Below are 23,653 nucleotides of genomic sequence, written 5' to 3'. Positions count from 1 at the left end.
CAGTAGTCTATCTGGTCCTGCCTTGTGAACACTGGCATTAAAGGCACATCACCATACCCAGGCATCTCCAAACTATATTTTTGTTTTGTGTGTGTGTTTCTTTGTGTGTGCTATGGATGTGTGGGTACCCACAGAGGCTCAAGGAAGGCATCAGGTCCCCTGGAATCTGATGGAATTACAGGTGACTGTGAGCCACCTGGTGTGCGTTCTGGGACCTGAACTCAGATCCTCTGGAAGATTACTGTATGCCCTCAGCCACCGAGCAATCTCTCTGGCACCCAAGCTGCTTTAAAAGGCAAGCAAGAGTGACATTTTCAGCAGTGCTGGAGCAACGACTTGATATCTGGACTGGCCTTACCACTGCAACCACAAAAATATGAAGAAAAAAAAAGGGGGCTGGAGAGGTTGCTGAGTGGTTACAGCACGTGTGTTCCTACAGAGAACCTGGGTGTGATCCCCAGTACCCATATGGTGGCTCACAACCATCCATAACCCCAGTTACAGGGGATCCAACAAACACTCACATGCTGCACTTATATGCACAGAGGTAAAACGTTCACACACATAAAAAATAAAAATAAATCTACTTTAGAAACTTTTAAAATATGAGAAAACATGAAATTGGACTCTGGACACCAGACCACAGAGGACCGTGATCCTCTGAGATAAGAGATAAAGTAGACGCTATGGCTCCGGGGCAGCCCCTGGACAGCACTGTGACTCCCGGGCAGGTGCATGACAGCGCTGCTGTACCCAGGACAGCCTCGTGCATCAGTTACTGGATTCTCCAGTCACTGGCAAATTCCTTAAACTTGATGAAATCAGTGAGCCTGTCGATCCAAGAAGCTGAACCATGAGCTCCAAAGACCAAACAAGGACATGGACAACGGTGTGCATCACAAGTGAGCTGCTCGGACACTCTCACAGAGAAAAAAATGACAGAGGGAAAAGAGATGTCGCATACCGCAGAGCAAAGGGAAGAGTGACAGCAGACTTCTGGTAAGAAATGAATGTCAGAACACGGCACAGCAGCATCCCCAGACACTCAGGGGAAACCCAACCCAGATTCTATACCCAGCAAAAATACATTTCAAAAGCAAAGGCAAAATCAAAACTCTGTCCACTATACAAGCCAGAAATTGCCTCTGGTATGCTCACATACTGAAGATGCTGAGGGGGCCCCTCAGGCCGAAGGAAGATGAGAGCATGCAGGGAGGAGGATCTGCACTAGAGATGAAAATGCCACGAGCAAGAAATGCAATATTTCCACTTATCTCTACAAAAGAAAACTGGCCACTTAAAAATAATAGGGTTGTGTGGGGATCCTAACAAACAGATCGTGGACCACAGTAGTGTGGAGGCCACAGGAAACCCAGAAGACTATAATTGTGTGCTACGCTACCATCTCAAAGATACACTGTGATACTTAAGGAGGTACACCATATATCCTAAAGTAGCCACTGAGAGTTATGGCTAAAAAAATAGGATTAAAATAAGAGCATAAGAAATAATTCACCCTGAAGAAATAAAAGAATTCCTCATTCCATCTATTCAGCACCAGGGTCTGACGGTGTCAGCAAGCAAACGGGGAATGAAATGTATCTGTACTGGAAAAGAAAATGTAGCTCTGTCTCCGTCAGTTTAACATATGCTTATCTGTGTGGAAAATGCAACGGAACCTAAAAAAACAAAGCAGCAACAACAGAAAACCCTAAGTTTGACAAGGTTGGAGAACACAAAGGACATTATAAATTTAAGTTATAAATTAACAGCTGGAGAGTAAATTTTAAAATTATATCATTGGAGGAGCAAGAAAATAGAAACTTCTTAGAGATAAAATGAAAAATGACATTAGATGTACCATGTTCATGGGTCCAAAGATGCAGTATTTTAAGGTGTCAATCACATTCAAGAGTCCAGCAGACTTTTCTGTCTCCTGGTACTTGGGACTGAACCCAGGGCAACCACGTTGGAGAACTCCGGAAGTCTCTTAAGTTAAACATAGGCTCACCATGATTGCTCAGTCATTTTGTTATACGGCATTTCTCTAAGGCAAAAAGTATTTGTCCCTACAAAAATGTATACACTAACAGTCACGGGAGCTTTACCTGTAATGGTTCAACCTAGAAGCAACACAAACACTCACTCACCAATGTGTGAAGAGATGAACAAAATATGACCTCCATACAACAGAGTACTTTCTGTGTTCAACAATAAACTGTTGAAATATGGTTAAAAAAATGGGCACAATTCAAACTGGCTAGAAGGAAAGAATGAGTTCCATCAAAACAGAATATAAGATACCATGTATACAAAATTCTAGAAAAGGGATGTCTATGCATGCTGGTAGAAAGCAGAAAGTGGGGGCTGGAAATGTGGCTCAGCAGTTAAGAGCATGGTCTGCTCTAGCAGAGGACCTGGGTTCAAATCTCAGTACCTGCCTGACAGCTGGCCCATGTCTGTAATTTCAGTTCCAGGGAGACAGATGCCTTCTTCTGGCCTCTTAGAGCATTGCATGCATGTGGTGCATTTAAATACATGCAGACAAACACTCGTACACATAAAATTGAACAAAACAAAAATGGAAACTGCTTGCTAGGGCTGGGGCTGGGAAGCGGCTTGGAAGCGGGGTGGAGGATGAGAGGGTTGTCAGTGGACATAAGAAAACATGCTGGGAAATTCACGATCTTGACACTGGACGTGTTAGGATTGGTCATGTGCCAATTATAACTCAACAATTTTTTTTTATTTCCTTAGCCTCATATATAATAGCCAAGAAGAAAAGATCTCTGACTTTCTTACTTTGATGAATTAGATAGATCATTTTTCTTTGAGTAAAAAAAGATGAAAGTTAAATGAATCATTTGCTGTATATATATACGTTTATACTTCTTTTACAGAGTGTCTTATGGGGAAGGGAGCCAGAGAGATGACTCAATGGTTAAGAGCACTGGCAGTGCCTGCAGAGGACCTGGGTTCAGGTTCTAGCATTTACATGGTGGCTCAACACACACATGATACACACGAATGCACACAGGGAAAACACACACATTTAAAAAACAGACAGATCAACCTAAATGCCCTTCAACCCAAGAATGGTTAAGGAAAATGTGGCACATTTACACAATGGAGTACTGCACAGCAGAAAAAAATAATGACATCTTGAATTTTCCTGGCAAATGGATGGAGCTAGAAAACATCATTTTGAGTGAGGTAACCCAGACCCAGAAAGACAATTATCACATGTACTCACTCATAAGTGATTTTTAAACATAAAGCAAAGAAAACCAGTCCACAAATCACAATCCCAGAGAATCTAGACAACAATGAGGACACTAAGAGAGACATACATGGATCTAATCTACATGGGTAGTAGAAAAAGACAAGATCTCCTGAGTAAATTGAGAGCATGGGAACCTTGAGGGAGGGTTGAAGGGGAGGGAAGAGTCAGGGAGGGGAGCAGAGAAAAATGTAGAGCGCAATAAAAATAAATAAAAAATAACAGGAGAGGAAAAACAGTCATTTTAAGAGAGCAGCAATGGACAGACAAGATGGCTCGGTGGGTAAGGGAGCCCCGTGGGTGGTTCTGGAACCCACCTAAGTGGAAGAGAGAACAAATTCCTGCAAGCTGTCCTCTGGCTTCCACATGCACACAGGGGTATACTTGTGCCCTCACATGTTCACATACACATAATGAACAAGCGTAGTAAAAATTCGTAATAAACTACAGGGGCAACAAGAAAGAGTTGCGGCTGACTTCTCTACCGAAACCGACAGCAGCCGCGAGACAATGGAGCGGCATCTTTAAAACAGAGAACAAACACAGCTGCCAATTTGGGACATCGCACAAGTGAAGTCGATTAGAGAAATGAACGTAAAATAAAAATGCTTTCCAGGCAAACGAAACAGAAGTCACCATCAGCAAGTCTGCACTCAGAGAATACTAAAAAGAATTCTTCAGACACAGAGAAAGTGGTCCCAGAGGGAAGCATGAAGCCGTAGAAAGTAATGAGGAGCAACAGGAAAGGTAAACACGAAGATAAACAGAAGTGAGCAGGTTCTGCAAGACAGAATGGGCTGGGGGGCTTTAAATGTATATACAATTAAAACGCGCACAACAAAACCACAGGAGGATGAAGACAGTAAATGCCACGGACGGTTCTCAGTCGCTAGTGTTACCAACAAAGCCAGAAAAGCGACGCTTCGTGTAACTCTGTGTTAAGTCAAGGTGTGTTTTCCTCCTGAGTCACCAATAATTCAACAATAAAAAAGATTCTGTAAATCTGAAAGAAGGCATTAAAATTAAATCCTCAGGGCCCGGCTCTCATTTCCTGCTAGGAAGTGCCAGGGCAAGTCCTTGAACTTAGCAGACGAACTTGTCAGCAGAGGTAGGTGTTACCCACACACAGGTGCACACACGGGCATCGCTGGACTTCCTACCTCGTAGACTGCTTGGCTAGCATGGCCACATAGGTGACCACGAAGCTCTGAAACTTGGCCCTTTGCTCCTCCCAGCGATCATCTACTGAGTAGTAGTTGGGGAGCGGGGCTCCAAACAGGATCTCGCTGCGCAGGAGGGAGCTCTTCAGATTATCCACTGAGAGGCCTTCATCTACGTACCAGTAGAACTCGGGGTGAGTCATGGCCAGCTCCAGGGAGCCTGCAGGGGACAGGGAAATCCGAAGAGCTCAGTACACAACTCCCACTGACACAGACTCGCTTCCTAAGGATGAGCCTCCTTTGCCTGAGCAGGCAGTTCCCACTAAGCAAATTACGCTTTGATTCCAGTTTGAACCCCACCTGATTCCAAGGCTCAGTCTGTAATACTGTTAAATCCCTATCTTGCCTGTGCCCTCCCTCCATCCCAGACCCTACTCTCTAAAGCCCCACCCCCAGGATACTCTAAACCTTATGTCTCATATTTCTCTGTGTCCTGGCTAGTGTTTTGTTTCGTCTTGCAGTTTGACACAAGCTAATGTTATCTGGGAAGCTGGGAAGAGGAACCTTAACTTGGAAAACTGGTCCATCAGAGTGTTTGAAGGCAAGCCTGTGGGAACATTTTCTTGATTGTTAATTGACAGACGAGGGCGCTATTCTTGGGCAGGTGGTCCTAGGATGTTTAGGAAAGAAAATGGAGCAAGCAAGCCAGTAAGCAGCAGTCTTCCATGACCTGCTTCAGTTCCGGCCTCTAGGTTCCTGCCTTAAGTTCCTGCCCTGCCTTCCTTCGATGATATATCATGATGTCAAAGTGCAAGAAGAAATAAACTCTTTGCTTCTAAGTTACTTTTAATTACAATGTTTTTATCACAGCAATAGAAACCTAACTAAAATACACTTCCTTCCAGGCCCTCTCTAACCAACCCCACCCCCAAGTGTCTCTTCATGCTTTCTCTCTCTCTGGACTCAACCAAAGTCCCACAGTCCCAGTGGCATCCTATTCTGTTCCTTTCTCTCCCTCTTCCTGTCCAATCCCAGCTGCACACCCCACTGATGTCACGCCCCCTGGCCACGCCCAAGCTCAGCGAAGTCCTTTGCCATCAGTGCACCTGCTCACCCCGGATATCCGCCAGGTCCTGGCCCATGCCGTCGTAATAGATCTTGCCGCCCCTCTCGGTGGGAAAGAAGTAAGTCATGAGTGAGCTGGGCGGGGAGCAGTAGGAATAGGAGCCGAGAGGTAGGTCCTTGAGTACCTCGTGCGGCTTCCAGCAGAACTCCCGGAAGCCCGGGTGGTCCATGATCTTTCGCTCGATCTCGTGGATCGTGACCAGGCGCTCGCTCGTGAAAATGTTGCGCTCCGCGTCTCCCCGCGCCAGGAAGATGAGTTCGATGCGCCAGTGTGCGTGGGTCTGAGTGTTGGCGCTCACATAGGTGCGCGAGTAATCCCATCTCGATGTGCCCCGACGGGATCGGCTCTGATTGGCTACCTGGTCCCCCTGGGGCGGAGCCTGGCGTCGACGTCGCTCACTCGGACTGGCTATTGATCTCTGAGTGGCAGGGGTGACCCTCGAAGCTGAGCGAGGGGTCCGGGATGCCGTTCGCGAATGATTCCCCAGGTGCAGCAGCTGCAGTTGCTCTGTGATGAGGCGCTGCAGCGTTTCGGAGGTGAAGTCCGCCAAGTCGCGCCTGTTGCGCCCCCAAGATCCAAACTGGGACTTGAGGGCCAAGGCCAGAGCGTCGAAGCGCTGCGACGCCTCATGGTTGCGGATTTCGAAGGCATTGTAGGAGATGTCGATGTCCAAAGGCGGGTAGTAGAGAAACATGAAGGCAGACAGCACCATGGGGATGCTGCAACCGAGGAACAGCACCAGACCTGCGCAGCATGGGTTGGTGAAGGCCCAGCCCAGGGTGCTCCAGAACCCTGAGGCTGGGGGCCGGGAAGGCAGCGTCCAGCGTCTCCAGCAGTCCTGTGCTCGGGAGGGCAGCCGTGCCCCAGAGACACCTCTGTAGGCCTCACCTGAGGTCTCCTCCTCCTGCTGTTCCTCATCTAGCCACACATCCTGCAGCAGGGGGTCATCCTCCGAGTCCATAGCCTAGGGTAAAAGGATGGGTCAACAGCCTTTAGAAGAGAGGCTTCGCCCAGCCTGAGTACCACAAGCAGATACCAGTTCCGCTGTGGGATCAAATCACGTGCTTACTATGCTCTAAGGAACCCAAGCACATGTACACCTACCAGGAAAAACACGGTCTGTCTTCCCCCCCCACACCCACCTCCCCGCACACCCGGCAAATTGGTCTTGGCTTTCAAGACAGGGAGGGGATTGCTGGGGCTCGAGATACGGTTCAGTGGTTAAGAGCACTGACTGCTCTTGCAGAGGACCCAGGTTCAGTTCTCAGCACACACACACACACACACACACGGCATCTCACAACTATCTGTACCTCCAGTTGCAGTGGATCAGACTCTAAGGGGCACCAGGCACACATGTGTGCACATGCATACATGCAGACAAAATAGCCATGTGCATAATAATAAAGAAAAAAAGGAGACCCATAAGCCAATTGCAACAGAAAAAAATTTTTTTTCTTGTGTATAAAAGCCAGCCAAGACTTCTGGCTCTACGTGATTACGTGATTTTTCAATCTTTGCTGCGTTCTCTGTCCAACTCCAGAACTCAAGGCCAGTGTAAGATGTGGTTCCATAGCAACTGCGTGTGTATAATGAGCAACTGTAAAGCACCTTCAGGAGTTTGTCAGGGTAGAGGGAGAGAAATGATCTCTGGAGTCAGACAGGCCCGGGTTTGGGTCCTGGCAACTGCAGCCACCCTGAATTTCAGAGTTCCCCTCTATAAAATGAAGGCAGCTATTCCTGTCTCAAAGGAGTGCGGGGTCAGAGGTGGAAGTCCTTTGCAGTCTGTCAGGCAATCACAATTCTTTTGTTCCCCTTTGGAGACTGTACTGCCCTCAGCCATTGCCCAGGGGACTGTGCCAGGTCTCGGTGTCTGCCACAGGGCCCTCGGTCTATCCCCACCCCGTCCCTGAACGCGGCAGCAGCTGCTGCAGCCACCATTTGTCAGGCTTAGACCACTTAATATGCAGCCCCGGCAACTGCAGCCCTCTGAGTGCAGGCAGGGGCTAGGCATCTCTCAGAGAGATGTGAGGACTCCCACGGGGTGGCCCAAAGGCCACCTTCAATGTCACTGGGATGGCCTGCCACCTCGATGGAGGGAGACTCCTCATCCAGATAGACAACAAGCAGTGGGGTTGAGGATGCCGCTCTTCCCACTGGCGTTCCTTGGAGCACTCTGCTTCAATTAGCTGGTCAGCTGGGAGGAAGAGGGTGCTGTCAGTCCAGAGGAAATAAGGGAGAGGGAGGAGGGAGGAGTAAGGAATAGACTCATGAAGAGAGCAAGGTAGGGGGGTGGAATAATGGGAGGAGCGACAGATGCAGTGGAGAGAAGAAAGAGAAAATGACTGAGGGACCCTCTGTGTCCAAGACTTAAAAGAAGGAAAAAAAATCAAGAGAAAGACCCCTTTGTGGAGAGCAAAGAAAGAAAAAAATGTTCCCAGTTCTCTTCCTCCCTGCTTCCCCCTCTCCCTTCGTGCCTTTTTATTACGGTCTATTCTGTCCCTTCCCCCACTGTGTGTAGGTGTGCATATACTAATCCACAGGGTGCATATGGCATTCAGAGGACAGCCCTCCCAGTCACCATGTGTGTTCCAGAGACTGAACTCGGCTTGCAGGCTCGCCTTTCCCTCCTAAGCCATCTCGCCAACACACTTCCTGTGTGTGCTCACGTCAATGTGTGTGAGTTTATGTGCATCATGTGTGTGCAAGTACCCACAGAGGTCAAATGACATTGGGTTCTCTGGAACTCAAGTGATGTGGGTCATGGGAACTGAACCCAGGTCTTCTCAAGAGCAGTAAGTGCTCTTAACCACTGAGCCATCTCTCTAGCTCTGTCCTTGTGATCTTTGATGCTGGGGCTCATGTAACTTAGGCTGGCCTCAAACTCTCTATGTAGCTGAGGATGACCTTGAACTCCTAGTCTTCCTGCTTCTACCCCCAAAGTGCTGGGGTGCCAGTCATGAACTACTATGCCTGCCTGGCTGATGCAGGCAGTTTCAAGGCCAGTCTTGCTGGGACTCAAAGCCATATCTGAAGCAAAATCCCACTTTTATAACCAGAGTGCATGGTGGGGAAGGAATCTCATATGTATGAACTTTAAATATAACCCAATGAGAATGATTATCACTGCCCAGGAGGATTATGGATGATTTTTATTTTCTCTTTTATGTTTGTCTGTTTCCAAATTTTCTGCCCAGGCTGGCCTCGAACTCGTGATCCTCCTGCCTCTGCCTCCTTCAGCAAATCCTACCGGCGTGCGCCACCACTACCGGCCCAAATTTTCTGCAATGATCAGGTAAGCCTTGCTTTTGGAATCAGAGATAAATGCTATTTAAAAATAGCATATGTGTGTGTGTGTGTACTCGTGTGCATATTTTCCCAGCTGTCTTTACCTCTTTAAAGAGTCATGATAATTCACACAGGGTGGGGGAGGAGAGTGCTGGCCTCTAAGAAACAAACCACAGAGAGTGGACACAGGACACAGCAGTAAGAAAGTGCATCACTGGGTTAGGAGGGAAAGGAGAGTGGACACTCCTGGTCCTTTGAGATAGAGAGAGCAGTCGTGAAAGGAAAAGGAAGTAAGTCACAGCACATAAAACCTTAGCAAAGGCACTGTGGATGTGGCTCGGTTGTAGGGAGCTTGCTGCACACTCACGAATTCCCGGCTTCCACACCCAGCATCTATAAACCACAGCACATAACCTCCAATCCCTGCACTCAGGAGATGGGGGCTGGAGTGTCAGGAGTTGAAAGGCTATCCTCAACTCCACTGCAAATTCGAGACCAGCTTGGGCTGTATAAAATCAGGTCTCAAGCCGGGCGGTGGTGGCGCACGCCTTTAATCCCAGCGCTTGGGAGGCAGAGGCAGGCGGATCTCTGTGAGTTCGAGGCCAGCCTGGTCTACAAAGGGAGTTCCAGGACAGGTTCCAAAGCTACAGAGAAACCCTGTCTCGAAAAACCAAAAAATAAAAAATAAAATAAAATAAAATCAGGTCTCAAAAAATATATCACATACAGCACTTCCATTGTACACACGGGAAAACCGAGACACAGTGAGCAGGGTCATGACACCTAAGGTCATTCCAGCAGCCAGCAGTGGGGCCAGGATTCTTGCGTGGAAGCTTTCTATTTTGCCACTAGGATCTGGGGTAATTTTTCGGCAGCCCCAGGGGACAGGCAGGTCTGGGGATGATAGAGAGAGAAGCTCTGTTTAAAGTCTACAGGGAACGGACCTGTGATGGGTGGCGGAGTGGACACCGGTCTGGGCCCCCACTTGCCCAGGCAGGAGGCCCAAGCCAAAGCTCTCTGTTTACAACTTCCCTCTTTCTAGCCAGGGATGACAGACTCCTTCTTTCTTCATTCCCTCATCCCAGCCAGACTATTAAAATGTAATCAAAAACTCACATTAGACATGCAGAGTCTACTTAAAACACATATATGTATATATATAATTTAACGGCAATTAGGAGCTAATCAGCTTTTTTTTTTTTCTCCCTGACTCGGTGTGTTTTGCTTCCTTGGTTCAGCGCTGGTCCACAAACAGCTCAGAACCCTTAGAATCTCTCACTCTTGGGTTGAGAGATTCAGGCAGAAGTTCAAACTGAGATATTTTGAGTTAAGTGGTTCCACTCTGCGGCTGTGTTGGAGAGGCCACTGTGCGTCTCTCCTGCTTGTGGGTCTGCCTCTCTCACGAGCCCAGCTCATGCAAAAGGAAAGGAAGAGGTCACAGACACTCCTGTGTATCGCTGTCCTGAGTCTTGGTCCTGTCTTCCCGATGCTCTCACCATGTGCCTGTAGCCCAGCATCCCCAGCCCTTTCCGGTGACCTGAACACTCCGCTTCAAACTAGGAGACTGGTGTCAGCTGAAACACTCAAAGGGGCAAAATCACACGCCTGGGGTGAAGCCAAAGCCCGGATAGCTTAGCTGGAATCTCCGACACTCGTTAAAATAATTATGGCATCTTAATTAGTTCTGCATCCACCGTGCCACCAGGATTTTTGCACTAACCTTGCAACAGAGGCATGTGAACGGCCCCATTTTATGGAAGAAAAAAATTCACAGAGAACATTGATATCTATACATACCCAGCGGCTCTGTTTCACTAGAGACCTCTAATACAAAGGAGTAGGAGTGGAGAGAAAGTGGGATTGACGCAGGAAACCCTCCTGTAGCAACTAGGTATTAGGGCAGTTCCAGAATTTTCTCCCAAGAAACCCAGGTCCTAGGCTGGAGATATAGACCAGTAGAGAATGCTTGCCTAGCCAGTGTAAGGCCCTGGGTCAAACCCCAGTAGCAGAGAAAAGGAAATTCCAGACCCTCACTGGGGAATGCCCCCCAGACCTCTAGACGAAGGCAGATGGTACTTCCCCGAGCCCTTCATTCTTCCTCCCACAAGACCCACTCAGACCTCTGCTCATCCCTGGGGCAGGCTGGCTGTGCCCAGCTGAGGCAGATGCCTAGACATCCTCCATCAGATGTGCTCCCAGGAGGCTCCATCCTGCTGGCTCAGAGGGGCCTCGGCTTGCTGATTAGAAGCCTAGGTGGGGTGGAAGAGGAAGAGGGTGGGGCTGTGGTAAGCCTGCTCGAGCCCCCCATTTCTCAGAGAAGGACAGGCTGCTGAAATGAAGGATGGCTGTGCTCCCAGGCTGAAAGCTGCTGACGAAACGGGGCACCGACTCGTAAACCCCACAGCTCAATATATACTGGGCAAACAAGCTTTGCCCTGGGCGGTATATCAGCCAGGGTACTGTCCCAGAATCCCCAGAGAAACCTCACAATCATGGCCCAGAAGCTGCTTCCTTCCTGACGTTCTGTGGATTCCCTCTGGTGGGCTCAGTGGGACAGGACTGGTCCCCTGACAACAAGACTCGAAAGAACCATGGCTTGATTTCAGGAGCAGCACAGACTGTGTAGTTAGTAGACCTGGGTTCAAATCCCGGCACTGCCACTAGCTGGGTGTTTGGGGCAGGAATGTAACCCTCAATAAAATAGTGGGAGACTTGCTATCAGCTGGCCTTACTGTGTGGCCATCACACACTATGTGCTTTTAAAATATTACATTTATTTATTTATTTATTTACTGGGTGTGTGCATACAAAGGTGTGTATGAGGAGGTCAGAGCATACCTCGTTGGAATCAGTGCCTTTTTCACCGTGAATCCTAGGGTTTGAACTCAGGTTGTCGGGCTTGGAGGCAAGCGCCTTTAGTTGCTGAGCCATCTCACCGGCCCTGCTTTTCATCTATGCCATTTCTCCTCTGTCCTCAGCTCACAAGGCAGCTGGCTGCCTACAGGGTGGGGCTGGATTGAGCTCCTGCAGGCTGGAGGCAGAGGCCATCCTTTTAGCCACCCTGTTTGGCTGCCGAAGGGACGGCACACACTGGTTGCTCCTCTCTCCCCCTTTCCTCCTCTCCTCTCCTACCTGTGCAGCTCTTCCCAGCCTCTTCCCAGACCCATCAATCAGCCCAGACTCTGGAGCCCTTAAAGCAGTCTCAGCATCACAGAGAATAAGACAATGAAAGCTTAATGTGCCCAGCAGCACGGATAGAAGGTGGAAATTAGAACATGCTCCCAGGTATTCCTGGTGGGAGGGTCAGAAGGTTCCAGAAAGCCCACCCACCCTGTCACCCCTTCCCATCACATCCTGGCCACTGCCTGGAATGCCATGTGGGGCTCTGGAGACCAGAACCCCTGAGGCTCAGCAGTCTCTGCAGTGCCCCAGCTCCAAGAAGATTGCATTAATAAAAAAAGAGAAAGAGCCCACAATGGAGGGTGAATAACCAGGGCTATAAAAGCCAAATTGGATTCCTTCCTGGCTGATGAGCTCAGGGCTCCTCTCTCTCTCTAAGACCCGATTAGCAAATATGTAAAACCACTCTTGCTTCCCTGGTTCCAGGCAGCTCTTGCTGGAGCTTACGCAGGGGCAGGGTGGTGAAGGAAGCAGCAATGGCACCCGCGGCAGTGGAATTGGTCCTGGCCTGCCACAGACCTGCTGTGTGACCTAGAGCTAGTCATCGACCCTCTCTGGTCAGCAGTTCCCCAGACAGTGAGGGGGAAGAGTCACCGTAATCTAAGTGGGGGAAACAGTGGCGTGCTGGGGGAGGTCTGCCCCTTACCCTGATCACAAGTTACTGTGCAATGGGGTAGCGGGAGTTGGCACTCCAGGACAATGCGATACCATCTCACTGTGTGGCAGAGATAGCTGAATAGCCAGTAGCTGTGTGCTGGGTGCCTTTGGCTTCCCTGAGACACAACACAGCAGGTGGCCATCTTACGGTGCCTAGTTCTGGGGAAGGCCTCAGATACACCCAGACCCCACCCATGGGCCCAAGCATGTGGCAATACTCTTCAGGGCCAAAGACATCTCAGAGAGAAGCTGGAGAGGCAGAGAAGCTGTAAGAGAAACAGGAACCTAAAGCAAGGTGCTCCCGTCTTGGGGAGTACTGTGACTGGTTCTGGGTGAGAAGGAAATGAGATCTCTGGGGCAGAGCCCCTGCCCTTGAGAACTTGGGGCTCCTGACTCCCAGGCTTATATAAAACATCAGCACCTGATGAGAGGTGGGGAATGGTAGAGGCCTCCCAGGCTCCACATACCCGAGACAGAGCCATTTCCTGCACAGCTTTGATCTTCTCAACCTAGGGAACTCGGACACTGTGGCTCTGCGGCAGCTTCCAGCTCGCAGACCGTTTGCTATCGTGTTTTCCACCCCGAGGAATGATTTCCAATTTGCAAAGCAGAAAACAGCATCTTTTAAAGGTCTACTGGGGCTCGTTTCAGCCTGAACTTCTCACTGTTAGGTTCTACTTGAGTTTGACATATTTGAAAATGCTGGGCTCTAAAATCAGCCCTCCCGACCCTCACTGGTGTGCATGCATCCCCACACATACGCTGCACCCTGGCTGGTGCGCGCATTCCCGTGTATACGCTGCGCCCTGGCTGGTGTGCACACTCAGCATCTACCCGAGTCATTCTTGCAACTCGGTCGGGCCCCAGATGGGAAAGCAGGACAGCAGGGCCCCAGGAGAGAGGCGAATAAAAACGCCAGCCTTGGAGGTGGACACCCTGCTTTGCATTGAGGGAGTCAGATGAATTCTCCTTTCTGTGCCCAAGTCAGTGGCTTTCCCCAGTGACTGCTGATTGACAGTTCCGGCATCCATGGAGGAAGTGTGGTCAATGCTGGAGGAGAGCCTAGTATCCCTCCTTACTTGATATTGGCTCAGAGCCCATAGCACAGCTCTGGTCCACCCCATGATGACTCCACTGGCTACTGAGACTGGCAGGAGTGGGTCAGAGCTGAGCAGCTAGGGCCAAGGGCTCTGGGTGCAGAGTGGGACCTCAAGAGCCCACCCTCAATTCTGCAATTTTTTACCATAAAAATAATGGGGAGATTCAGGGCCCCAGGGTTCAAATCTGGAGGGACTCACTAAGGCCACCGGGTCCCGGCTCCAGTATCCATCCCACCTGTTCACACAGAGAAATCACCAAGTCCCATCCCTGTCTCCTATTGGCGCTTCTGTCAAATGGGAAGGCTGATTCCAGTGAGCTTCTAAGACAACCCAGTTCTGTCTTCCAGAGTCTCCAAAGGTCCAGAATGCAGGAGGTAACAGAAAAGATCGAGCTAACTGGAGAGGGGGCTGCTGATTCCCTGAGATCTTGGGGTTATGGCATCTGTCAGCATTGTGCCCTCCTAGATAGATTCATAGGTGCCAGGGGAATCCCACAACTGAGGGTCCTTCAGGATGGGGTGGGGGCAGGAGAGGAGCCTCCGGAGAATGAGGCTCACAGGATCAGATCATCTCTCCTTATCCTAAGTCAGTGTTATTGTGGGCCCTGCATCACCGCAGGGCCAGGAGAGCTGTGTAAGGCGGGAGTCTAAGCATGTTTAATGGAGGAGAGAAGAAGAAGAAGCAATCCACTTAGTCTTCTGGGCAGGTGAGGGCAGCAAGCAAGCTGAACTGGTTCTTATTCAAATGCTGCCCCTGGCTAAACTGGAAGCCGTGGGAAAGCAGCTGCTCCCCACCGCAGAGTGGCAGGCCCTGCCATGATCCTAGACTTGGACGTGGCTTCATCTACTGTATATCCTTCCAGGAGAGGAATGTGTTAGGGTCTCTAATCCAGAGAGAAAGACCCCTCCGCAGGCTTCTCAGACTCAGGGACCTTCTCTAGTGACAGGGCAACTCTTCCTGGAGTAAGGGAAGTTCTCTAAAGACGAGGAGAGGGACATAGGCCCTTCCATTTGTCAGTACCTGGAGCCTGGCCCTGCCAAATCAAAGCCTTGATCACCAAAGTTCATCAGATCCATCTGTCCATCCATCCGTCCGTCCATCCGTCCGTTCATCTATCCATCCATGTCTGTCCATCCATCTATCCATGCAATCACCTATCCAGAGTCCACGAATGTGTGCATTCATCCATTGTCTATCTACTCAGCCATACGTGCACCTACCCACCCATTCATCCATGCATGCATGCATTTATGTAGTCATATATACATACATATATGCACACAGCCATGCATCATCCATCATCTATCATCACCCATGCATGCATCTACCTACTTATTCATCCATGCAACCAGTCATCCATCCATCCATCCATCCATCCACCCACCCACCCACCCACCCATCCACCCATCCACCCATCTACCCATCCATCCATCCATCCATCCATCCATCCATCCATCCATCCACCCACCCACCCATCCACCCATCCACCCATCCATCCATCCATCCATCCATCCACCCATCCACCCATCCACCCATCCACCCATCCACCCACCCACCCATCTATCCATCCATCCACCCATCCATCCATCCATCCATCCATCCATCCATCCATCCATCCATCCTATTCTCCACACATTCACCCATCCATGCATGCATAAGCCCATTCGCCTTTTCATCCATACATCTATCTATCTATCTATCTATCTATCTATCTATCTATCTATCTATCCACCCATTATGCATCCATCCATCTACCCATGCATCAATCTACCCATCTACGCATCCATACAGACATTAAACCATCTATGTACCCATCCATCCATGCATCCATCCCACCTTATTGGTACTTTCTATATAAAAGGACTGTTATTTTATTAAGTTGTCCTAGTCTTGACTTTGTGGTACCTGAAATTCTTCCCACAAAGATTCACGAACCTTCTCACCCTGGATCCATTCTCAAGGTCAGTGATGCCCAAGGACATCCCTCAACTCGGACATGCCCCCACTTATCACAGATTCCAACTCTGTTGCTTCAGATGGTCTGCCCCAATCCTTTTGGACCTTTTAGGGCAATCAGGTTGCCTTGCAGGTAGCATGCAGCAGTTGCTACTTCAGTACTTGCCCCCAGCCAGACCAGAAAGGTTGCATCTGGCGGCTGATGCTTTTCCAAGGCGTGATTTCTTTCTGGCTTAATTTTTCTCAGGTCTGGATTGCAGACTAGAACCAAAACCAGTACCCTATTTTTGTGAAACCACACAACGAAGTTTTCAAATCAGGAAAGGCTTGAAACCAGGATTTATCAGATGTTATTATATCTTATAATAGTCTATATTATAGAGGGACCTGGGACCCAACTGTGTCGATGAGGGACGGGAAGGGAGAACAATCTGGATGAAAGCCAGAGAATGTCCAGTCAGCTGGCCACATCTGAACATCTGGAAAGTGATCTGTTCGGCTGCTTGGCAATCAGGACTGAAAATGACCAATTCTCATCCGGAGTCAGACATAAAAACTACCCGGATCGCTGAGGATCCAAAAGGTACTTCTGCCCACAGTGTTAGCAAAGGCCAAGCCGTGGGCTCCATTCTCACATAGTGGTCTGCCATCAGCTCGTCTGGTTCAAATCCTGCCACATTTGTTTCTCACTTCACCTCTCTGTGCTTCCCAGTTCCAACCCTTATGATGGACATAGCAAGTGCCACCTGTTGCCAGGTGAGCATGAGGACAAACTCCACAGAATTTAGCCCAAGTAGCAAACATTCAAAGTGTGCTGTGCAGGACTGGAGAGGCGGCTCAGCAGTTAGGAGCACGTGTTGTTCTTGCAGAGAACCAGCACCCACATGGTGGCTCACAACTGTCCATAACTTCAGTTCCAGTGTATCCAACGACCTCTTCTGACCTCTCTGGGCACCAGGCACACATGTGGTTCACATATGCAAACAAAACACTCATACAAAGCTGGGCGGTGGTGGCACATGTCTTTATTCCCAGCACTCAGGAGGCAAAGGCAGGAGGATGTCTGTGAGTTTGAGGCCAGCCTAGAACTGTACAGAGTGAGTTCCAGGAATGCCAGAAAAATCTTGTCTTTAAAAAACAAAACAAAACAAAAGACCACTATCATACGCATAAACAAAAATTTAAAATCTCAAAGTATGCTGCCTATTTTTGGAGTCATTCTTATCACTGGGGTGACCGCTCAGCACCTCAACCCCAGCAAGGCTCGTAAGAAATCCCCCACGATAGTACCAAGGTCAGGACTTGGAAAGCAATGGAAATATTACTTCCCAGTACCCCAGCATCCCAATTTAGCATCATCTTTCTGTCGAACTCCATGTAAGCTGCCTTCCCGAGTCAGGCAAATCCCCACCTCTCCTTCAGGACAGGACGGGTCCCATCACCAGTCATGTCTCCTCTTTTGCTGACCAGGTGGCATTCTTGTGCTGGAGATCAGGACCAGATGTCAGCTGGGAAGACCCAGCCCCATAGTCCCACCCATCACAGCCACGAAGACAGAAAACATGCCTGGTTATTATAGCATCCACAGAAACTTTCTCCCTGACCTGGAAAAGACTGCTTGCTTGGATCAGGTCCATAGTCCCAGCAAATACCTGGCCCTTTTCTGTCGCTGGTGGGGACACAAGAAAACCATCACCTGTCACCTTTGCTCTCAAGGCAAAGTCCCCATGGTGTAGGGGACTCCATGGTACTCTACAAGGATAGAGACAGATCCTTCTGTTTCTGAATGCCCAGTGCCTGACACCATGGAGCTGTGCAGGCAGATGCTTAGCGGTGCAGGGAATTAAAAAGGCCTTTTCTAGGAGGCTTAAGGCTCTAATGGTGTCTCCCAGGACACCCCTCTCTGTAAGGACCCTGATGGCATAGTCTGGCATCAAAACCCATACAAACCTTTCCATTGTCCCTACCTTCTAGTTCCCAATACATTGAGACCTGGGCCTGTCACCAATGCAGCTCCAAACTTCCCAGGTTTCCAGGCTTTCTCCCTTATTAGAAAGAGGAAGTGGGATGCTAGACTCCAGGGCACATTGGGCCTACATGCAGTGGCTCCCCCTCTAGTGGCGACTCTACCTGGAATTTAAGGTGAAATATTCCCATCCCTACGCTCTAGTGACATCTGGTCCCAGATGCTGCTCTGGGCTCCTTCCTTCCAGGGATTGGCAAGGACACAGTAGCTGCTGCTGCCAGCAATCATGATGAGGCTGGAGAGGTGTAGTATAAATAGGCTGGGGCTGCCCAGTGGCTCCGCCTCCCCCCTGGCTCTGGTCCCACATCTTCTCTTTCCTCACTCTCACAGTGAGCCTGCTCTCAAGGGCTCTGCTGGACTCCAGCTGCACCCTAACTGACTGTGTGACCTTGGGCAAGCGACTCAACCTCTCTGGTCTCACTGGTTTCCTTCCATTGTGAAATGGAACAAGAATGCCTGCCTTTGGGGTGGTTGTGAGGGTTAGAACATAAAGAACATCCAGCACCATGCCCGACGTGCTGTGTGACAGTTACTGGTTGTGACAGTTACTGGTTGTGACGCGGAGATGGCGTGAGCAGTAACAGCAGGAATTTCGTCTCTGCCCTCGAAGGGGCACTGTTTGGCTCACAGCCGCATGGGTTCAGTCCCCTTGGACCAGCTGGACAGCTCCAGAAGCCTCTGCAAGCTGAGGAGATTCGGGTTCTGGCACCAGAATGCTGGGTGATGCTGGGAGACTCACTTGCCTTCTCTGAAGTCACCTCCCCATCTATAGCCCCTTGGGCACTGGTCTCCTCTGAGTTAAGTTGTCTGTCAGTGGGGCTCCACCTCTCAGGAAGATGCCTGGGCTTCCAAGGTTGGACAGTCTAAGATGTAGAACTGAGGCATTCGGACCCAACCTCAGCCCCATCATGGCTCAGAAGTCCTGGGTACCCAATCCAGGGTACCAGTTCAGGCCAGACTAGCCTTGGATTTCCTAGTCTCCCGACATTGGGATTATGGCATGCACTATTATGCTATCCATAAGTGATTTTCTTGACAAAACATATTAAATAAGTAAGAAAGAAATAACCACAACAATGCAGAATCCTGGGCAAAATGGAGCCTTTTGTTTCATTCAAATCAAAACTCGGTCCTGCCTCATGTGATGGTGCGCACCTTTAATCCCAGCACTTGGGAGACAGGGGCAGGAGGAGCTTTGTGAGTTCGAGGCCAGCCTGGTCTGCAGAGTGAGTTCCAGGACAGCCAGAGATACACAGAGGAAACCTTGTCATGAAAAACTAAACAAGCAAACAAAAATTCTGTCTCAACTTGGACTCTTCGGACTGTGTGGGCTCAGACTAGTCTCTTTATTTCCTGGAGCCCTGTTTTCCCACGAATTCCTTGAGAGTAACAGCCCCCATGCCACGAGAAGATCTCAAAGCTTACAGATGATTGCCTGTGCAGTGTATTTAGTGTCTGGCACACAGCAGGCATCCAACTACTGGCAGCTGTCGTTGGAGATACTACCATTGCCAGCCTCTCACTGCAAGCAGGGGACCCGAGGCCATCAGCTTCACGCGGCCCTTCCCGAAGAGCTGGTGACTAACTCACAGGAACACACTAACTGCCATTCACCTTCTGGTACTTTCCAACCAGGGCAGCTCAGGAGGGTGGTCCTGTGGTCTCTTAATGTGAGGAGCAAGCTCTTGTTCTGCTGGCTTCCCTGGACTGGTCCCTGCAACATCCCTGCCTCTGGCCTTTGTTGAGCAGCTGGAGCGCATGCTGCACGGTCTGCCCGTGAAATGCGACTCATGGAAAACATGAATATTTGTGACTGGGTGCGTGTTTCTATTTCGGGCTGACACTGCTCTCTTTATTTATTTTCCCCGGGATATTGGTGCTTTGGAATCTAGCTTTGGAGGGCATTTTGACAGACTTTGAAGGCTCTCCCGCTCCCTGAGCAGAAACAGGCCCCGGTGGGAGGAGGGTGGGCGGGGATAGAGAGGGTTTCAAATGACAGGCCCCCTCCCTTGGCTAGGACAAGGGACAGTGACTCTCACTGCCCACACCTGAGCATTCAGGAAAAGGAACACAGAGGTGTACAGGTGAGGAAATAATTCCAAAGAGGAGAAAAGGGGGCCGGAGAACTAATCACCAGGCTTCCAATTAAACTTCGGTTACTGTCAGTTATCAGCACCAAGGCTATTACTATCAGCTTCCACAACATCACCATGGCCATCATTTTGGGGTGTTTATATTTACAAACAATGGTAGATTGGTGATTCCCTTAGGGAGCCCACCCTGTTCCTTGGCACCATACTGTGCAGCCCCCAAATCAAGAGGTTTTGGGAAAGGGCCTGCCTTCCCTCCCTGCACAGATCTGACTGCCCATGGGCAGGCTGCTTGGTTGAGTCCTAGAGATTTGAGGCTGACACTTGAGATAATACTGACAGGTGAGGTGCCTTGGTCAGTCCCTTCTGTGAGGCCATGTGTCTGGTGACAAGGATTTTCAACCCAGCCACCCCATCTGCCTTTGAATGGCCAGGTGTGGTAGGTAGTCAGGGAAGTCTTTGTTACCATAAAAAAGGGCTTGAACCTTTATATCAGTGCCTGCCTCCACGGTGACTAGACCCAATCAGTGAGACCCTAAGCAAATTGCTTGGCATCTCTGGTCCTAACCAACTGGGAATCCCTTGCAGGGTAGCTGGGGCAGTAGTGAGGATTTCTGAGGAAGTTGCGACTGTAACCTCTGGAGGCTGCAACCATGATTTTCAATCCCAAGTCCAGCCACTCACGAGAGAGTCGGCGTTCTTCATAATCAAGTCCAAAAAGGTATCCCGTGGGCAGTGGTGCCCTTTTATAATGGAAAGCCTGAAGCTGAGACTAGGGTGGGAGCCTGTCCAGGGAGCCCTGGGTACCTGTGACAGGTTGAGACCAAGATCTAGGTGTCTCCATTTCTGGCTCATTTCTTCCTCTATACCAGAATTTTCTCAAGCTTTTTCTGAATTTTAAGGGCAAGAGAACAAGACTGTCAAAGGACAAGCCGGGGCATGGGTACAGATCCTTCAAAATGCCAATTCTCCAGGAGGACTAAGGCTTTCTGTGGCCCCAGAACTATCTCACTCTCCAGGTTCTGGTACCTCCTCAAGACACTTTTTGAGGCTTCTGGCCCTGGAAAAATTTCAAAGATTGGCAGTAAGCACTGCCAAGGCTATTGGGCAGAGAGTATATATATATATGTACACACACGCATATATGTATCCGAAGAGGCAGGAAGGGGTGAACGGCGACTGCAGCTGAGGAAGCCATCCCAAGTCAGTGCCCCAAAGGCCAGCGCTGCCAGCACAGGTATCAGAGTGCAGACTGGGTCAGACGCAAGCGAAGGAAACTCAGAAAAGGAATGGAGCCAGCCTGGAGGGATGATGGACAGGAAAGACCAAAGGGTGTGCATTTGAAAGATAACCCTGGGAAGGAGCAGAGCAGTGAACAAAGACAGCACAAGCAAGGACTGCAGACCCTGGAGGGAGAAGATATGCCAGGAAGAGGCTTGAGTAGGCATGGGGGTGGAGAGTACGAAATGGACACTGAGCTTCAAACCAAGACAGTGAGGCGCCTGCCTGCCTGGCTGGGCTGCTGCCCGGAGCTTCCTTTGAGCCTAACAGCTGCTTCGCTCCTTCTGGCAGACACTCTGATTCCGGGGAGGTCTGCAGTAGGAGAAAGGGGATGTTTGAGCCTGTGTGTTTGTGTGTACACACGCCAGTCTCTGTGCCCCACAGCCTGAGACCCTGTGTGTCCTTAGGTATCAGCGGGAGTCCTATGCAGTGGTCTCCGGAGTCTGGGGTTTTAAAGCATCCTCCAGAGAGAGCGTGGGGTGGGATGCACGCTGGTCCACAAACTGGGGCTTGTGGAAAGATTAGGCTTGTCCACGTGGGTGTGAATCCTAGGTCTGTATTGCGTTGCGTGTGCCTATGAGCCACGAAGGGAGTATGTTTACCAGGATGGAGTGTGAATTTGTGCATAGAGTGTTGGCGAATGATCTATGGATAGTGTGTGTGCATGTGGCGTGCTTAATGCGTGCATGTGAAGCATGGGGCTGTAGGCTCCGGTGCGCTGTCCGCGGTACTGACCGAGGGTGCGGACAGGCCAGGACCCGCACTCAGATTCAGGAAGCACCGCTGTTAGCTGGCATCCTCCATGGAGCAGACAGAGGTCCTGCAGAGGAAACCTCCAAGGAGACGTCTCCCCCGGGGAGTTGGGAAAAGTTCTCCCAGCGGCAGGGTTAGCTCTCGGGACTCGCCGTCACTTAGGCTGGGAATCTTCCCCTGACTCTGGGCTCCATGGCTGCTCAGATACCCACCCCATCATAGCCCTCACAGACGTTCTGAGCCGAGCCAGGGACCCTCTAGCGCTAGGCTTCTATTGCCTGCCAGAGCCTCAAAGGTTCCTTCACTCAGCGGCACCTGCAGCGGGTTAACCGCGCCCCAGGACTCGAAGAACGTCCCGCTGAGCGCGTGAGTGCTCTCAAGTAGGGGGCAGCTGTAGAGGCCATCGTTCACCTTTTCCTGTCCCCTCCCTTCCCTGAAGCCCGGCGGATAGCGGATGGGGGTAGCTGACGCTCAACTTTTATGGACCCAGACAGACACCCACTGGGACAAGCAAGGGTAGGGGGGTCGGAATCCAGGCTGACTCTGGACGTTAAACTCGTTCCGGCAGACCGAAGCTGCAGCGGCTTCCTAGCGCCTTGATGTGAGGCTGGGATCCGACCTCGGAAGCGCGGGGACAAGCTCTGAGATCTGAACTCTGTCCTCATCAGCCAGCTTTCCTGGGACGCCGAGGCCCTCGCCCGGGGTGGCCCGAGAGTGGGAGAACTTTCCGCACTCCTCTCCCATCCCTTCCAACCCCCCGCGCAGGCCCGGGCGCGTGTGGCGCGTTATCTCCTTCCCCTCCTCTGAGCAGCGCATCCCCAGCCCCGATGGCGACCAGCGGCCGTCCCACTCACCTCGCTGGCCGAGCTGAGCTAGGGTGAAACACAGGTGCCGTAGGGAACTGGGGGCTTCGGCCACCCCGCCGAGAAGATTTGTCCTTTGTGGGGAGTCTCAGGGAGGAAGGTCCTCGGAGCTGTAGGAGCCCCGTGTTCCCCCAGCTCCTCTCCCGGGCGTGCAGACCGCGGGCAGGTCAGTGACAACTGCGTCCCCAGCGCGCACCCGGAGCACTCGGCGCCGCCGCCGCCTTTTATCTGCCGCCCGCCTTTGTTTGGGTCCCGGTTCCTACCACGGGGTGCGGGGGGTGTCCCGGGCAGGTTCTGGAGTCACGCCGCGCCATGGCCACTGGCGCCTCCAGCCTCAGCGCCTGCGGACTCTGCGTCACCGTCCCGGCGAGGGCTTGCGCTCCGCCGCGCGCTGCTGTCCCCCGATCCCGCCGCCAGGCGCCGCCCTGGCTGTCGCTCCCCCTGCGGGAATCGCGCGGTGGTACAGCCAGGCTCCCCGCGCTGGCGAGCAGGGGCTACGCATAGCGCAGCGACCCCTGGGGGTCAATCCCAGACTCTGCAAACGGTCCTGGCCATGCCCCCTACCGGCCCCCGAGGTTTCCGGGTGCCCAGGTCTCTCCCAGGCGTGCGCTCCTGCTGGCGGCTCTCAGCGACATCTGTCCATCTTTGGCATCTCACCAACCCGCTGGGCACTCGAGGGCATCCCGGGATGCCATCCGGAGGTGGCTGCCAAGCCCAGGCGCCTGGCACCATCCCTTCCTCCCTCTATTCACCTCTCTAGCAGCAGAGCCCAGAGCTCTGCCAGCCCCTGGGACCAGGCACTCGTCCAGTCAGCACAAGGTCTGCCTGCCACCCCCTGCAGAAGGGGTGTCCTAAGAGGAAGGAGCCCAGGAATCAAGACCCCACCCCACCCC

The 23,653-nt window shown here is 51.0% G+C and overlaps 1 protein-coding gene across 1 annotated transcript in view; it reads right to left on the bottom strand.

Moving 5' to 3' along the window:
• The window catches only part of Disp3 (dispatched RND transporter family member 3), a 45,566-nt gene extending 22,411 nt beyond the window's left edge, over window positions 1–23,155 (bottom strand). The window contains exons 1-3 of the mRNA XM_057784548.1: window positions 22,752–23,155; window positions 5,555–6,530; window positions 4,441–4,660 (exon numbers count right to left, since the gene is read on the bottom strand). Coding sequence (XP_057640531.1) covers window positions 4,441–4,660; window positions 5,555–6,527 — 1,193 coding nt within the window. The 5' untranslated portion in view covers window positions 6,528–6,530; window positions 22,752–23,155. The remainder of the gene's footprint in view (window positions 1–4,440; window positions 4,661–5,554; window positions 6,531–22,751) is intronic.
• Between the last annotated feature and the right edge of the window lie 498 nt (window positions 23,156–23,653).

This window comes from Chionomys nivalis, chromosome 11, assembly GCF_950005125.1.
Source record: "Chionomys nivalis chromosome 11, mChiNiv1.1, whole genome shotgun sequence".
NCBI classification, from domain to species: domain Eukaryota; kingdom Metazoa; phylum Chordata; class Mammalia; order Rodentia; family Cricetidae; genus Chionomys; species Chionomys nivalis.
The sequence above is the reverse complement of the archived record's forward strand: the minus strand, read 5'-3'. Positions and strand labels throughout refer to the sequence as shown.